General features: G+C 44.2%; 1 protein-coding gene across 2 annotated transcripts in view; it reads right to left on the bottom strand.

The window, feature by feature from the left end:
• Window positions 1–10147, bottom strand: part of PIP4K2A (phosphatidylinositol-5-phosphate 4-kinase type 2 alpha) — a 175820-nt gene extending 165673 nt beyond the window's left edge. Inside the window, exon 1 of one of the 2 annotated variants that reach the window (XM_064368359.1) lies at window positions 9749–10147. In XM_064368359.1, coding sequence (XP_064224429.1) covers window positions 9749–9892 — 144 coding nt within the window. In that variant the 5' untranslated portion in view covers window positions 9893–10147. Of the gene's footprint in view, window positions 1–8603; window positions 8813–9748 lie in introns of those variants that run through there. The other variant, XM_064368360.1, reaches the window with a different exon arrangement.
• Window positions 10148–18479: the final 8332 nt, after the last annotated feature.

Genomic DNA, 18479 nt, shown 5'->3' with positions numbered 1-18479 from the left:
TGACATGAGCAGTTTCCTCAGAGTGCTGGAGGTGAAAGCTAGAATGGAATAAGGACACCACGACAGGTAATTTGAGGGTGGGGACTAGGGTGTCTCTACAGAAATAGGAGACCTCAGCTTTCACTCCTGCTAGGAAAAGGAACAGGGCAGGTGCGGTGACTCACATCTGTAATCCCGGCACTTAGGGAGTCTGAAGCAGGACTGCTTGAGACCAGCAGTTTGAGGCAGCAGTGAGCCATGATCACACCATGCACTCCAGCCTAGGCCAAAAAACTCATTGCCTAGGCCAAAAAAAAAAACAAAAAAGGAACAGAAAGTCTGAGAAGACCCTAACTAAAGTGAGAGACTAAGGGTGAAGGACAGCTTCTGTTGTTATTGCAGAGTTTATTTTGCTTTCAAGATGGGAAGTGCTGGAGCGGTGAGCCTGGTCAGTGGAAGGTACTGCAACGGTGGGAATCCTCTGTATCTTCACTGTCCAATCCAGTAACCACTAACCACATGTGGCTACTGAGCACTTGATATGAGAAACTGAATTTTAAGTTTTATTAGCTGAAATTTAAATTGCCATATATGGCTAGCAGCTGCCAAACCAGGCAGGGCGGCCCCTCCAGCATGTCTGCAGACTGACAGACCCAGCTGCCCACAATTTAGATGGGATGGTAGGATGAGCAGAAGCTGATGGCTTCTATTTGTTCCATGCTTTCTAAATGAGGTTATATCCTGAGAGGAGGATGGAGGGACAGGACACTAGGTGGAAGTTTAAGGAGAACGGAAAAAGAAGAATGACTTCAGAGAGTAGAGAAGATACTAAAAGAGGCAGTAAAACTTCCGGGTCGAGTGCCATTTGAGAATTGTGGCAAATTTTAAAGAAACCCTGGTCAGAACCGTTGGCTTTTCTCTGGCAAACATCAACTACTTGGCCCTTCAAAGGTGGCCTCAAAGTACCCTTTTAACCATCTCCTGACATTCTCATTGTGTTCCTCTGCGGTTTTCAATCTTGTTGGCTGCAGGACATTTTTTACCCCCTTTACATATTATATTCAGTGCCCCAGTTTAAAAAAAAAACAGAAAGAGATGACAATGAGGACAAAAACAAGGCTGTTCTGGAGGAAACTGAAGTAAGGCTAAATTCCCCCACCAGCTTGGCCCCCTCCCACCAGCCCCTGAAGGCACATCTAAGGAACCTGAAACCAAAGATTTACCCTGATAGGTGTTTCTCCAACTTAAATATGCTGATAATCACTGGCTCTTGTTAAAATGTACATTCTGCTCCAGAGCTCTGCAGAGGCCCAAGACTCTGCATTTCTAACAGGTTCCTGTGGACTGCCACTGCGCCCACAGCCACAGCCAAAGCCAGCTACTCACATTCTCCGCTCTGCTTGCTCCTGCCAGCTGTCGGACCCTCGGCTGCATATGCCTTTCCCTACTGTATTAGTCCATTCTCACGCTGCTATGCAGAAATACTCAAGACTGGGTAACTTATAAATGAAAGAGATTTAACTGACTCACAGTTCTGCAGGACTGAGGAGGCCTCAGGAAACTTGCAATCATGGCAGAAGGAGAAGCAAACACGTCCTTCTTCACACAGCAGCAGCAAGGAAAAGAATGAGTGCCAAACAGAAAGGGAAGCCCCTTATATAAAACCATCCGATCTCACGAGCACTAACTCACTATCACGAGAATGGGATGGGGCAAACCGTCCTAATGATTCAATTACCTCCAGCTGGTCCACCCGTGACACCTGGGGATTATGAGAACTACAATTCAAGATGAGATGTGAGTGGGGACACAGCTGAACCATGTCACCCATCTTCTGCAGCTGGGAGATTTTATTTAATCTTCTAGGCCCTCCTCTCAAGGTTTCTCCAAGTCCCCCAGGCAGAAGTAATCATGATCCTGTCCTAGTTAGCACCTTGGCCCCATCTCCTTCCGCTGTATCCCACTCTTGATGTGCTCCTGCCACACCAGCTTCCCTGCAGTCGTCATAACAGGCCAAGCAAGCACCAGCCTCAGAGCCTTTGCACCAGCTGACCCCCTGTTGGAAATGCTCTTCTCCCAAATTGCCTTATGTCTAAGCCCTTCACCTACTTCATGCCTTTGCTCAAAGTCGTCTTCTTCATGAGGCCTATATTCTGCACACTCTATTTAATACCCTTCACCCCTAGCATTCTGGACACTGTAGTTATTTGTACATATATTTATTTTATGTCTGTGTCCCCTGCAGTTATGCACAATGTGAAGACAAGGTCCACAATATATTCATTTTGCATCTGACGCGTCTTGCATTGTCTCTATATTTAAAGACAAGGTGAAATATCAAGTCAATAACTGACATAACTTCCAAGTAATGAATGTGAATTAGATTTCTGACACTTCAAAGAACCTAATTGCTAGTAGAAGTGTGAAAAATACAAGAAAGAACATGATAACAAAATAGATACAGAAAGTAACGCAAGGGCACAAGGATAATTCTAAAATGATAATTCATAACTCAAAAGTACACAAGGTGATATTCTACTATGAAACAGGATAAAGTAACCATTGATTTAGCATACAATCTAATAATTTGCTACATCTTAGCATTTAAGATACTTAAAAAAAAAAAAAAACTGGATAGGCACGGTGGCTCAAGCCTCTAATCCCAGCACTTAGGGAAGCTGAGGTGAGAGGATTGCTTCATGCCAGAAGTTTGAGACCAGTATCAAGCCAACGTATCAAGCAAGACCCTATCTCTGTTTTAAAGAATAGTAACAATGACAGCTAGCATATTAAGAACTTACTATGTGCCAGCAACTATTTAGGCATTTTGCAGGCATGAATTAATTTAACCCATATAACAAACTTCCAAAGTAGGTAGTATTATTACCTCCTTTTATAAACAAGGAACTGAGGAAAAATAACTTGTTCAAGGTCACATAGCCAACCAAACACTGGCTCCGGAGCTCTTAATCACCGTACCCAGGTAGCTGAAAAACTATAAAGATTTAGAGTTGCAAGGTTTAGCTTTAGATAAGTTGTTTTGAAATTCCCTGCATTTTTCATAAATAATGTATTTGTTCTCTCCCCATATACTTTGAACATTAGCAATGATTTTCTTTCTGTAAAGGAAAAAGTTTTTCAAGTAGTTCTCTCACATGTTAACAGCTAATACTCTGTCCATCCAAGAACAGCTCTTAAGACTAAGAAAATATCAAAAGAAATGAATGACTTTTGAGCCTGGCCCAGGCAGCACAGCTCAGTGGTTAAGGGTACAGCTGTAAATCTCAAGTACCAGGCACTGTGACCTAGGCAGGTAATGAATTCAGCCTATGCATGTTCCCCCCAGAGTATTCTTCCTGGCGGCTGCATGCTCTCCCCACTTTCTCAACCCACACTATCCCCATCTTATTCTTGCAAGGGTTCTTAATGGGGTTCCATGAACTCCCAAGTGGTCCAGAAATAGAATTAAAGGGATCCTTGAACTTGGTAGGACATATACTTTGTATTTTCATTTATTCCTTTAAAAGCCTCATTCTGAGAAGGGATCTATGGCCTTCACTGGACTGCCACAGGAGTCCCTGGCACAAAAAGGAAAAGAAATGTGGATAAATGCAGAAACAGGGAAATAAGCTGGGAGGTTTTAATATCAGTCAAAGAAAGGAGGGAAACAAATCTGGTTAGGAGTCACAGAGGTGGGAATGGAAACGAAGAGACTGAGTCAAGGAAACTACCAGGAATTCCTAACAAAATGTCAATGTCACCTTACATCTTCCTTCTACTTACTTCCCAAAAATGAAGAGTTGCCTCCACTTCTACTCATTCATTCCTTAGGTCTTTAAACTTTCACACCCTCCCCATCAACCACTTTAGCCCAAGCACAGCCATGACCCTCAAGCACTTGGGAGCATCTAATTCTGCCAACTTCTGTTTTCTCTTGCTTCCTGTTTCTTTTTCCTTTGTCCTTACCTCAAAGCCAAGTGTCCATGGGGTCCCCGCTCCTCCAGGGGAGATCTGACTTACCGATTCTGTATGGGCAGGTCTCAGTGGTCTATTCCAGCCCTAGAGGCTCTCAAACTCCAATCACACCTTTCCAGCATCCCACACGGTACTGTAACTGCAGGATCCACCCACCACCACCTGCAATTCCACATTCTTAAATCTTAATTGCTTGTGTCCCTTTCCAACTCCCAATTTCTTCTCCCAAATTTTCTAATCTCATGGGGCCACTATTCTTCTAAGGGCTCATCACATACAGTTGGGGCCGGGGGAGGAATCCTTAGTGGTGAAGTCTTTCCTTCTATTGCTATACAGCCTGTGGACCTGCAGCATCAGCACCACTCAAGAGTGTGCTAAATCACAGTCTCAGGCAACATCTCCACCAGATCTCTGAATTAGACTCTGCATTTTAATTTTATTTTTTATTTAGTTGGAGCCTTGATCTGTCACCCAAGCTAGAGAGCACTGTACAGCCACGGCTCCCTGCAGCGTGGACCTCCTAGACTCAGATGATCCTCCTATCTCAGCTTCCTGAATAGTTCAGGCTACAAGTGTGTGCTGCCATGCCCATCTGTTTTTTAATTCTTTTAGAGACAGGGTCTTGCTATGCTGCCCAGGCTGGTCTCCAAATCTTGGCCTCAAGTGATCCTCCTGCCTCAGCCTCCCAATGCATGGCTAGGATTACGGGCATGAGCCACCTGCCCAGCATCAGAGTCCGCATTTTTTAAAAGTCCCCAAATGATTGATATGCCCCTTAAATTTTGAGAAACAGGGATCTGGTTCTTTTAATATATCACTATCCTAACTGCACTTGAACTTTATTACATTTAGGCATTATTTACTGAATGCTTATGATGTGCTAATTACAGTGCTAGGCCTTAAATACAGTATCTCATTTAACCCTCAACCCTGTGAGGTCATTCTCTTTATCTCCATTTTAAAAATGTGTAAATTGAGGCTCAAGTGACTAAATCACCTGCTCAAAGATCCCATCAATGCCAAAGTCAGCATATGAACCTCATCTGTCCAACCACAAACCATTTTTGCCAAATTGCACCAATTTCCTTCAATTCCAAAATTTGTATTTCGAAGGCTATGCTAGCAGAATTAATTACTCTGGCTGACTGCATTTTCTAATCAACTGAAAGTAGATTTGGTGGTTTATTATAATTCTTGCTGGCAACCTTTCTAAAGGCACAGCAGATCAAGATACCTGGAAAGAGAAATCATTGACCTGACATGGGGCATCATTCTGAGTAATGAAGTTTAGTAACTCTAAGTACTAAGTAACACTAAGTACTAAGTATACATACTTAGGGTTCACTCTAAGTATAAATACTTAAAGTTCACTCTAAAGTATCTAATAAATGGAGAGGAAATGTATTCTCTTCTCTGGATATAATCCCCAGCTTTAGGGAGTATAAAGCAACTTCCCTAATAAACTTTCTGTATGTCTGCTTGGTGTGTTTCTTTTCTTTAAAGGTTAAAAAGAACAAAAAAATAGTGTGAGAAGACTAGTTCTTGAATGAATGGTAGCTGGGTTCCACTCAAGAATTTCTTCTAATGTCTAAATAACTTTAATTTTAATCTAATTGCTTTATTATATCCTATTAAGTCAAGGTCCTTAGTTTATCTTTTTTCAGCGCCCAAATAAAAACCCATGAACCTAAACAAAAAATTATGATGTGCCCAATATGGTCTTTATCTATTCCAAGTCCCAGAGCCTGTGGAGAAAATAATCAAAGCTACTGATGCTCCACCAAGGACACCACGAATTCTCCAATCCACATACCACAGCACACGGCATTCATCAGGCTGGCCCTCACAGATGCCCATGGGAAGTACCCAAAGACATCCAGAAGCATCCAGCTCTACTAGCAGGACAGAGTCCTGTCTGACACTGCCTGGAAGGCCCTTTCCCTCTCTGGGGACTGTTCTTTCCCCAAGGCCAACAGGCAGGCACTGCCATGTTTTTATAACTACTTAGTTCAAGGGACGGCCACAAATGACCAAAGCTAGACCAATCTCAAGTGGAATCCTTCCACGGGATTTTTATAACTAAATTAGAGACAGGACGCCCTTTCGGGGAGCAGAAATGACAAAATGTGAAATACTGGAACCCTTCATTCCCTGCTCTGTGGAGGAAACCAGTCAGCTATGAAGGAGAACAGAGCCAAAGGGTACAGAAAAGTCTCACGCACTCCCGCACCCACACTCTCCAGCACCCAGCTCTTCACATGGTTCTGTCCAATCTTTCCTTCTACTGTGATAGGCCCCCCCAAACCCCTCAATACCCGAAATGTTTGCCAAAGCTCATTTGAACTTCTACAGCTTTAAACCAAAAGCCTCTAACATCAATACTTGGCCACTTCTAAATACTCTATTTGTTTTAAACAAGTTTTATGTACTTTAAGATTTCTCTATACAGATAATGTTTTCCTTTGGATATTTATATAGGTTTTAAAATACTAATTTCTAAAAGGCTCACATTGCACTGTGTATAAAAGTCTTTTAGAATATCTATTTAAAACAAGTCTTGGCTTGTATCATTCAACATGCTCCCCACACTATTAAAATATCATCTTAAGATGCTTACTGCTTGATCGTTTTTAGTTTAATTCTAAATGTAACAAGACAAAAACTGCCTTCTTAAGTCACTTTTTCCTTTATGTATTCAGTTATATTCTTTGCTTAAAATACTTAAAATAAAAATTGGCAATTATTCATTCACTGATGAGTATTTTAAGTTAGAAAACAGTAACATATCAAATTAACCACACAATGGCAGGCTTATTCCCAACTCTGATTATTGCCCAAATCAAGATTTTCATTACCACCTCAGTAGACTTGAACATTTTCACCTTAATTGTAAGTTGTTACATTTCAATCAAATCGACTTTGGCTTAATAGACTGCAATGTAGTTCAGCTACATTCAATATAACAAACTCTTAGTTCACAGTCTCTTAAAATCACCGTAGATTTCCTTTCCATCTAGTCAAGGTCTTGAAAATTCCCTGAATGTTGCTGCATTTGGAAGGCTATAATAGTAAGACAACTTGTATTATACAGTATTCTACGAATCCTAGTATAACACTGTACACCTCATAAACCGAAAAACCAGTAGAATCTTGAGTTAGAAAACAACCTGGAAATCATCTAAACAGTCCTGGTTCACAGGTGCGAACACTGATGCAAAAACCTGACCTTAACATGCCCAAGGTCAACAGTTAGACTTAAAGAAAGATTTAAAGCGCCGATCCAATGAGCGTTTTACCACAGTATGCGGAAGGTGCTCATATACAACACCATGCTTGTTTGTTCAAACTGCTGATGTATTTATTCTCCGATTATACTAAAAACTTTGGTGCACAGAAGGTCATATAAAACATTTGTCTAATATCAGACACTGTCACCTAAAATGAAATCAAACCAGAAATACATGGCATCTAAGTGTTTAGATTTCATGTTTATATTACACCTCCATTCTTTTTTCAAAAATAACACAGTAAATAGACAATTTGAAAAAGAAGGCTGTGAAAGAGACCTTTCTTATATCGACTCAGAGTCCTCAAAATAAAGATATTTGGACAAAAATATTAGAGGTGTTTTAGCAATCCTTCCCATAGTTGCTGACACTGTATGTGCCCAATGTATCTGTTGAATGAATAACATGCTTACATTGATATACTTGAAATGGAAACTCCACTCCTCTGGTTGTGGATACTCAAAATTGCAAACTTTTCTTGAGAGCAAAAGAAAATAACCCCAAACATACTATTTACAAGTCATACACTATGAAACACTTAGTTTCAAAATATTTCCAATTAGCAAGAAACTCTAAAACAAACGTAGCAATTCATAAATATAAGGTAGCAACGTAAGTGGTTAGAGTAAAACATGAACGATTACAAGATTTTCTAAGGCAAACCAGAATTCAGACGAGTTCCCAGAAAGAAAACTCTTTTTCGGCAGCATATTGTTGACACTATCTTACTAAATTAAACCCCGAGACAGAAACACTCTCCATACCAAAACACCAGAACTCCAAAGGAGATAAAGGCACCATTTAATATGAGTAAGCACTACAGTATTCGTCCTTTTTTTAAAAAAAAATATGTTTCTATTCTAGTAATAAGGGACCCAAAACTAATAACACAAATAATAAAAGAGTTTACCAAAGTTCTATGTAACTCTACATTGTAAACTTATTGCATAGGAAAAATAGCGTTTCACTTTCTGTAATAAAACTTGGGAGAGGAGTTTTTGGTGCGGTAATGCATGCTCTTGCAACAACTTGCACTCCCAAATAGCTAAAGAAGTTGTCAGGAAGTTAAAATGAACTTCAGTGAATCAGTCATTAAGCTGGATAAAAAAATCATTTCTCAACTTTTTCAAAAACACTCCATGCAAACACGATCGATCCTGATACTGTTTCTCGCCCTTCCCCCTGCTCAACTTGGGGAAGAAAAATAACAAAAACGATGCTTTTGAGGCATTTTAAACAACTTCACTACATTGAGAGTGTGTTCTTTTTTTAAAAAAACAACAAGGTTTTCTGTCATTTCCATTACGCTGAAAAGGACATACAGACAGTCATCAAAATCAAAAGTAAGGGAAGCGGACTTACACTTTTCCCAGATGCTAAGTGACTGCAGTGGTTAAGGTCATGGTCAAAATTCACAGGCTCATTTAAACTTTCCTGGCTGAGCCAACAGCTCCGATCATGTTTCCAGATCCTATCTAACTGGATTAAAACTGCAGGAGTTTCTCGCTGTCAGATCAGCAGGAGGCTATTTCAGACCCTCGAACCGCAGTCCGCATAGCCCGCAGCAGCGCATCCTCCAACCCCCGACTGTGAGTGACGCTAACCTTTCCACGCGTTCTCCTCCAACATTTCCCACCCCCCCACCACAGCGGGTGCGGACAACTCGGGACCCCCTCCGCCCGCGCCCGCCGGGACCCTTGCCTGCCGTCTCCACCCCGGCCACCCTTCCGCAGTCGGTGACTTCTGCCCGGCTCCCCAAAGTGGGGGTAGGCGACGAGGGGAGGAAGACTCCCCGCCAAGGGCTCTCCAGCCCGCACAGCGGCAGGGCGATGCGGGAGAGGCGCAGGGATGTCGCCCGACGCCAGAGCCATATTTACATGGGCTGCTGCTTTGCCAAAAAGCCGAATTGTGCCCAATAATATTGCCTTTAAAGGAAAAAGAAAGGACCTAAGCACTAAAGCTGCTGCCCCAAATCTGCTCGCTCTCCGGTATCCTCGCCCCAGTGCCCCCGTGGGAGGCTCGCCCGCGCCCAGCCCGGGACAGGTACACTCGCCCGCCAGCGGAGGACGCGGGTGCCGCGCCGCCCCCACACGGGGCAGCGGTCGCCGAGACTCGGCCCCCAGCAGCCCCCGCCGGGGCTGTCAGCCGAAGCGGCGCCGTGCCCCGCACAAACTTACCGCTTCCCAGGCTGCGGGGACAGACCCGCGGGCAGGCGGGCGAACGGGGGGCGGTATGGGCACTGGCACCAACCTTGAGACTCACATGCACACGGGACCCCCGTCCCGCAGCCGGCCCTAGGTCTAAATGGGGCGCAAATGGTGCCCGAGCGGCCCGGAGGGCTTGGGGGCGCGCGCCGCGGAGCTGGGGGCTCCGAGGCGGGCGAGCAGCCAGAGGGCCAGGGCAGGCTGGGGCTCCCCGCCCCGCAGCAGCTGCAGTCGGAGGAGGAGGGGAGCGAGGAGGAAGAAGAGGAGGAGGAAGGGGACCGCGCGCCGCAGCTGAGCCCTTACCGAGTGGTTTACCCCCCACATCAGGACGCTGAGCAGCGGGTCGCTGGCCCGAAACAGCTTCACTTTCTGCGCTACGAAGTGCTTCTTCTTGGTCTTGGTTTTGCTCGCCAGGACGGAGGACCCTAGGTTGCCGGGGGTCGCCATGGCCGCCTCCTCCGTCCCCTCCACCGCCGCGCTCCCGAGGCCGGGGACCCGCCCTCTCTACACCCCGGCCCGGGAAGGTAGCCGCATCCCCCCGGTGGTGGCCCCGGCGCGCCGTGCTCCGCTCCGCCTGCCGCCGCCGCTGGCGCGCTCGGCCTCGCTCGGCTCGCTCCGCCCGCTCGGCCCGGCAGGCTGCGCTCGGCTCGCGCCCCGGCCCGGATCCCGCGCCCGCCGCGGCTCCGCGCTCAGCCCGCGGCTGGACCCGGCGCTCCGCGAGCGGCTTCCGCGTTGGGCGCCGGCGTCATGACGCAGGGGGCGGGAGGGCGGGAGGCGACCGCGGCGCCGCGGGCGGGGCGCCGGGCGCGGGGCGCGGGGCGCGGCCGCCGGACCGTTAGGCTGCGCCCTCCCGCCCCGGCTCCGCTGCGGCCAGGCGGTCCCCTGTACCCGGGCGAGCTCGGGACGTTCGCTCCCGGCCCGCGGAGGAGGCCGCGGGGTGCGCGCGGAGAGCCTGGGGACCCCGGCCTGCGTCTCCTGCGGCTCCCCGAGGAGGGAGAGGACAGGGTGGTCAGAGTGGGGAGGTTGGGGAGAGGAGTCCCTAGGCGTCGATCAGGCGAAGGAGGGAAGCTCAGGGATCCGCGCTCGCCCACGCCGCGAGTCGGGAGACCCAGCGAGGTGCGAAATGCTGCAGGGAGACCAGGGCTTCCCAGCACCGAGGGGAAGGACCTGGGCACGTTTCTGGTCAGTCCCTGAGATGAACTTAATACCTTTGTGCCATTCACCGTGGGGCCTTTCAGACCCTCGATATGGGCCTCCTCGAGTCATTCTAGGGAGATTCCCACCTAATAGTCTGGGCTGTCACTGCTAACCCACTCCCTGCCCGGGGCAGGACCCTGGGACACTTATCTAGAGCCCTTGGCTTAACCAGGAGAATCATGCCCCAAAGTGCATCTTCTACTTGGAATCCATCACCATGGTCCTTGCCATCCCTGCCTGTTTTCCAATGCATTCACCTTCCATGGAAATCTGTTCACTGTCTTCCTCCAGATACACCTAAATGTAGCCCTTTATTATGATGAGAATACCTGGCTTACTTCAGGAAGCTGCCATTCCAAGTATGTCTAAAACCCCGCTGCCCCCATGTCATCCCCGCAGGTCTTCATCCTGTACAATGTATTTACTCTGACCCAGCCCACCAGTCCTCACTGAATAGGTTCCTGAAAACTATTGCCTTAAGCAAAACAACATATAACAAAACCAAATTTGTCATAGGCTGACATCTAAAAAAAGAATTAAGTTCTTACAGCATTATTTCTGGTCACAAAAACATCACCAAACTTCAAAGTAAAGACTCAAAACACTTCTAATATTAAACATTGAAATAAATGTAAGCTATACCGCCTTTTTAATTTTTTTTTCCCCTTGAGATAGGGTATCGCTTTGTCTCCCAGGCTGCGGGTGCAGTGGTGCAATCACAGTCCGCTGCAGGCTCTACTTCCTCGGGCTCAGGTGATTCTTCCACCTCAGCCTCCCCAGTAGTTGAGACTACAGGCATGAACCTGGCTAAGTTCTATTTGGTAGAGATAGGGTTTTGCCATGCTGCCCAGGCTAGTCTTGAACTCCCGGGCTCAAGGGATCTGTCCACCTCAGCCTTTCAAAGTGCTGAGAATACAGACGCCAGCCACTGCACCCGGCCCACCTACATTTTTTAAAGATTGATAAAAACAAGATAATGCTTTGCCAAATTTCTGGTGAATCAGTGAGTAATGGTTGCTGTGGTGCTGGGTTAAATCAAGAAATAAGTGTTTGCAAAGCAAAAAGTTGTCAGGAGGACCTGCTGCTACCATGAGATTAAAAAACTATCACAAATATGGTAGCTGAGTGCTCTCCTATCTCATTTATTGTCATACATTTTTATGATTATTGTACACTTACATATTTTTATTTTACAGTCATTTGTTTCATAGATTCATTCATTTTTCCAACTCATTTATTCCAGTTTAAGATCACAGATAGTGGGAGCCTATCCCAGCAGCTCAGCTTGAGCAAAACGTGGGAACCATCCCTGGATAGGATGCCATTCTATTGCAAGATGCATCCACCCCACCCCCCCACCCCACACACCCCTCCATTCACTTAAACTGGGGTCATTTAGGATGGGGGGGGGGTGGTTCATGCCTGTAGTCCCAGCACTTTGGGAGGCATGAGGCAGGTGGATTGCTTGAGCCCCGTAGTTGGAGACAAGCCTGAGCAATAGGGTGAAACCCCATCTCTACCATAAATACAAAACAGGGCATGGTGGTACGCACCTGCAGTCTCAGCCACTCAGGAGGCTGAGGTAGGCAGATTGCTTGAGTCCAGGAGTTGGAGGCTGCAGTAAGCTGTGATTATGCCACTGCACTCCAGCCTGGGTGATAGATGGATATCTCATCTCTTAAAAAAAAAAAAAAAAAAATGAAAAACTACTGGTATCATGTAAACAAGCCTATGAACTGAACTTGCATGTCTTTAAGTTGTGAGAGGAGCCTGGGTGCAGTGGCTCACGCCTGTAATCTCAGCACTTAGAGAGGCCGAGGTGGGTGGATTGCCCGAGCTCAGGAGTTCGCGACCAGCCTGGGCAACACGGTGAAACCCTGCCTCTACTAAAATACAAAAAATTAGGTGGGTGTGGCAACGGGCACCTGTAATCCCAGCTACTCAGGAGGCTGAGGCAGGAAAATTGCTTGAACCTGTGAGGCGGAGGCTGCAGTGAGCCGACATAGCACCACTGCACTCCAGCCTGGGCAAAAAGAGCAAAATTCTGTCTCAAAAAAAAAAAAATAAAATGTGAGAGGAAACCAGACTACCCAAAGAAAACCCTTGCAGACATGGGGAGAACATGCAAATACAGTGTCCCCAGCTAGAAATCCATTTTTTTTCTCATCAACATTATAGCAAAACAATGTTGAACAAACTTAGATTATTTGAGGACCTGCCATATGTTGTCTGTTGTCATTATCACTCCACTCAAATATAGTAGATACCTACTGTGCCCTTGGTAGACTGGTTTTATCATGGAGATGAAGGACGACACGCCATTATCCCTGTAGGATCTTGAGCCTCCTCAGGGGTTGAGGGGAGGTCATGTGGTCACCTTCATTTGTGCCTATTCTTTCTTTGACTGTTTTTTAAACACAAGTTTACCCCAAAGTCCTCTTGTAGTTCTTTCCTGCTTGCTTTCATCCAAAATGATATCTGCTCCTCCAGCATCAATCATCAGTACTCTTAGTGGTTTAAAAAAAAATCGAAAACCTAAATTTTTAGTGAGATGACAAGGGACTGAGCTGTAGCTCCCCCACTTACTTGAGCAAATCACTTAACCTCCCCCAGCTTTGGGTTTTTCGTGTCAATAATAGGTATCATCAGACAGAAATGTCACTTTAGGAACTACTCTGGACCTAGTAATATAATCCTGCCCTACCTACTTTATAGGATGTTTGTTAGAATCAAAATCAACAGTAGATAATGGCCATGAAAGCCCTTTGTAAACCAGACAACACAACAGAAAATGTAGAGTGCCTGCAAATAACTCAGGAACTCTCCTCTGACCTCAGAGAAGTGCCTGGTTGCACATTTGGACATCATTTGTCCACAGGCATCTTTTAAAAGTGTCTAAAACTGGCTGGGTGCAGTGGCTCATGCCTGTACATCCCAGCACTTTGGGAGGCCAAGGTAGGAGAATCACTTGAGCCCAGGAGTTCAAGAGTAGCCTGGATATAATAGTGAGATCTCATCTATACAAAAAAATGTTTTAAATTAGCTGCCCATGGTGGTATGCACCCTGTGGTTCCAGCTACTTGGGAGGCTGAGGCAGGAGGATTACTGAGGCTGTAGCTATGACTGCACCACTGCACTCCAGCCTGGGCAACAGAGCAAGACCCTAATCTCAAAAAAAAAAAAAGTATCTAAAAGCAAGTTCGACATCTTTCCCCATTTCACAAGTTACTTTATTTCTTGTATTATGTTGGAAATGGCATTCATATTACTCAGGTACTCCAGTCGGAAGTTCATTTATTTAACAAATTTCATTGACCAGCTTGAAAGTTTACCATCATCATCAATTATTGCTTTTCACCACCACCAAACCTAAACTCCTTTACCAGACCCTGCCCTTGAAAAGAATTAGACTCAAAAATTGTCTCTTCCCTGATGCTTTCTGATCCTCCTAATTCAAATTAATCCTTCCACCTCCGTGTTTCCATAGCATTTATTTGGTCCATAATAGCATATTATACTTAATTTTATTTTAATAATGCAAGGCAGTAGGCTTGCAACTGCCAAAGAAACTGAATTTAGTGAAGATGGAGTGCTGAATGAGCCTAGAGGAAGGGGAGATGGATACCTGTTTTCAGGAGAGACTCCACCTTAGGAAAGCAGCAATCTATGGGTGGTTGCAGAGGCCAATCATGTGAGGGACAGATAGGGCACAGTGTGGTATTTTTAGGTAGTTGTGAGGAGACTTGCAGCTTTCAAAGGACAGATTCTGGTGATTTAACATGTTTTGATTGGCATCTAACACAATGCCATTCACAATACATCATTATATGATTTATTTATTTATTTATTTATTGTTTGAGACAGGGTCTTACTCTGACACCCAGGCTGGAGTGCAGTGTCAAGATCACAGCTCACTACAGCCTTGAACGCCTGGCCGCCAGCCATCTCCTGCCTCATTAAATGATTTTGCCAATAACCTTTCACATTAGCTTTGTGCTCTGTGGAGTGTATGTGTGACACAAGAGCTCTAGAGTCACAGAAATGACCTTAGCTCACGCCTGTCATCCCAGAGCTTCAGCAGGCCAAAGCAGGAGGATTGCTTGAGCCTAGGAGTTTGAGGTTATAGTGAGCTATGATTGTGCCACTTCACTCCAGCCTGGGCAACAGAGCAAGACTGTCTCTAAAAATAAAAAAGAAAAGAATGAAGTCACCTCAAAAGTGTGTAATCCAATTCTCAAACTATGCATTACATAGACAACTGAGATCTAGAGAAATGTAAAAAGTAATTTCTTGAGGGATAAGAAATTTTGAAGGCAAGGACCATGGTGTACCTGCTTCTAGGGCCTCTCAGTGAACCCAGCATACTCCCTTTCTCATAGCACCTATGATGAAATTTTTGTGAATAAAGAAAAAGAAAAGTTTTATCTCTCATAACAAAGTCACAAATAAAGTTCGCATAGCCAGACAATGTTCTGTGCAAGGTTCCATTCAGAAATACTTAGTTAGGAAATTAAGTTAGACTTAAACTCGAGGGCTAGATAACTACATGTGGATTTAGCCGCCTAGCAATTTGATCACTGTTTTTCTTTGGAGTTTTCATGCTAATGAGACAAAGTGTATGTCCTGCTTGTTCTTGGTTCAGCAACTGATTCAAACTGCTTACCTTGTCAAGGGTTGAAGAACCCAAACTATCAACATTCACCAACTGGAAGAGCCACATGGCTAGAGAAGGAAGATCAAGGGAATGTGACTTTGAGAATGGCATGTGGTTCTGTGAGTCAAGAAGAATGCAGGCCCTCGTCAACAGACACATCTTTTGGCATTTGCCTGGTGGGATGTTATCATCCAGATGGCAAACCCATCACAAATGGAAGAAAGGTTCCAGTAGCCGAGTTCATTAAGAAGAAAGAAGGAAATATCAAGAGGATTTAAAAGGTTCCCAATACTGACATGGTTTTATTTATTTATTTGTTTGTTTATTTATTTATTTTTGAGATAGGGTCTCCCTCTGTGCCCCTGGCTGGAGTGCAGTGGCATAATCATGGCTCGTGGCAACCTCAACCTCCTGGGCTCAAGTGATCCTCCTGCCTCCAGCCTCCCTAACAGCTGGGACTGTAGGTGTGCACCACCATGCCCAGCTAATTTTTGTATTTTTTGTAGATACAAGGTCTCGCTATGTTGCCCAGGCTGGTCTGGAACTCTTGACCTCAAGTGATCCCCCTACCTTGGTCTCCCAAAGTGATGGGATTACAGGTGTGAGCCACTGTGCACAGCCCCCAATACTGACTTGTTTATGCTTCTTGTTGCTCTGGTTTTGTTTTTGCTTTCTTTTACTATAATCAACTTTATTTAGTATCATAAAACTGTGTGGTGCAGATATTATGTTGTCTAAGGTATACAAGACCAGAAGAAGAGGTTGAATAGGGTAGATACTCTTATTGTTTATATTGCCCTGTTTAATAAAAAAGAAAAACTATCAATCAAATAATTTCAATTCCAATTCTTCCTTGAGAAAAGGAAACTGGTAGATTTTTTGACTTAGTGCTATTTGGAAGCTTTGTGCTTTTCCTTGCTTTACGAAGAGATCCGAGCAAGATGTGAGACAACTCCATTCAGTCTTCTACAAAGTCACCCTGAGCTTTGCCATGCAAAATTATCATGTTGGAAGCCCATTCTTCAAGAGCATCAACTGTCAAATTTAGCCAAAAAGCAATTAGTGAGCTACCAATGCAATAAATGGGCTTCAAAATTCAACTGTGACACGTGAGTTATTTTTGGGGGCATAAGCTATTGACATGACGCAGCACATCTTGCTATCTGGGAGTTCCAGGGGGCTGACTATACTATCCAAACCCTTCCTATACTGGCTGTGGTTGGCTCTGGCTGGTTGGGGTTTTCCACTCCAATTTAAATATCAATGGTGATTCTTCTGGCTTCTGTAGCTGGCTGGGACTTCCTGGACAATGACAGCCATTCCAGGAATTTACCAGTTAGTTGGCACCTATCTGGTTAGCCTGACTTGGGGAGATTGGACTGAGAGAAGATGGAGTAAAAAGCAGGAAATGCGCAGACTAACCATTCACTAGACCACCCCACCTTCTCCACTTCCCAAGCAGGAACATGAGAACTTGAGCTAGCCTCCCCCGATGGAAGACAGAAAACTGTGTGAAGGATATTATATCTTGACCATACATACCTTTATATATATATGAAAGATTTCTTTATTATAGATATGGCAATTTCAACATTGGGAGAGCACATGTCAGAATATAATGCATTCAATTAACATGATATTTTCAGAGAAAATGTAATGGCATAAAATTATCATGATATTAATATAAGTGAAAAAATAGGATATATATCATATATATGCTATGGTTTTAATATTATAAAATAGGCCAAGCATAGTGGTTCACACCTATAATCTCAGCACCTTAGGAGACCTTGGTGGAAGGATCCCTTAAGGCCAGAAGTTCAAGACAAGCCTGGGCAACATAGCGAGGCCCTATCTTTACAACATAAAAATTAAAAATTTTTAAAAAGTAAAAGTATAGTATAAAATGTGTGTGCATGTAAAACACTGAAAGAAAATACAGCATACTTTTGACAGTGGTATATCAGGGGTACAGTTGGATTATATATGATTTTTAAAACATATTTCTGCATTTTCCAAATGTTATAAAATGCATATGTGTTACTTTTATAATAATTTTTTAAATACAACTATCTTTCCTGGTTAAATAAGTAACACAGTAATGTCATTTAACATACTAACCCAATACTAATAAGAGACTAACATTTTCAGTTGCTCCTTGCTATTTATTAGTTGTATGATTTAGGCAACGGTGAGCTAAGCCTGCAGTCAACAGACCATTTTCCTATATGAAGGAAAAAGGGAACCTCCAGTGTTCACAGAGAGTCCTTATGCAAATGGAAGTTAACAAATTGTTTATCTATTGGACATCATCTTCCCAATGCATAGAGCCTATGCGTTTTTCAGGGACCCAGAAAAAAATTGAGATGTGAAAACAAAAATTTTGATTCCAAAAGCAAACTGCAAAATGTATATCAATAATAAACATTTGACTAAATGTTGCCAAAACATAATACTGCCAAGTTTATTAAATTTAAATTTAGTATCTAAAAAGCCATTACAGGTATAAGAAGAGCAAACATGTGAGTTAGCTTTTATTACAAGTATGCATAATGATTGATTAAAAAGATAGTAAATAGTCAATCAAAAACTAAATGTTTGGCTGGATGTGGTGGCTCATGCTTATAATTCCAGCACTTTAAGAGGCTGAGGTGGTAGAACTGCTTGAGCCTAGGAGTTAGAGACCCGCCTGGGCAACACAGGGAGACCCTGCCTCTACAAAGAATAGAATATTATCCAGGCATGGTGGTGTGCGCCTGTGGTCCCAGCTACTTGGGAGGCTGAGGTGGGAAGAACACTTGAGCCTGGGAGGTTGAGGCTGCAGTGAACTGTGATTGTGCCACTACGCTCCAGCCTGGGTGGATTGAGATTATGAATCTCAAAAAAAAAAAAAGTCAGAGTGAAGCATAAAAATCTTCTCTAATGTATTTTACAGCAAAAGTGTTGTATTAAATGTGGACTGTGAATGCATTTTTGTATGTTTGATACACTGAAGGTGTGGAGCCTCCAAAAATAAGAATGTCCAGCCCTTCAAAGAGTTTTTTCAATGTCTGAGGGGAGAAGGGGTTCTATTCGTTGATCAACAACGTCCAGACAAGTTGCTATGACCTTCAGACTGGAAGCCAACACTGAATGCCAAGACCAGAGGAATTGGAAGATTTTACACTTGATCTTAACTAAAAG

This window comes from Aotus nancymaae, unplaced genomic scaffold, assembly GCF_030222135.1.
Source record: "Aotus nancymaae isolate 86718 unplaced genomic scaffold, 86718_ANA_hifiasm-v0.15.2.pri h1tg000077l, whole genome shotgun sequence".
Taxonomy (NCBI): Eukaryota; Metazoa; Chordata; class Mammalia; order Primates; family Aotidae; genus Aotus; species Aotus nancymaae.
Note: the sequence above shows the minus strand (reverse complement) of the source record. Positions and strands in the feature narration are given on the sequence as shown.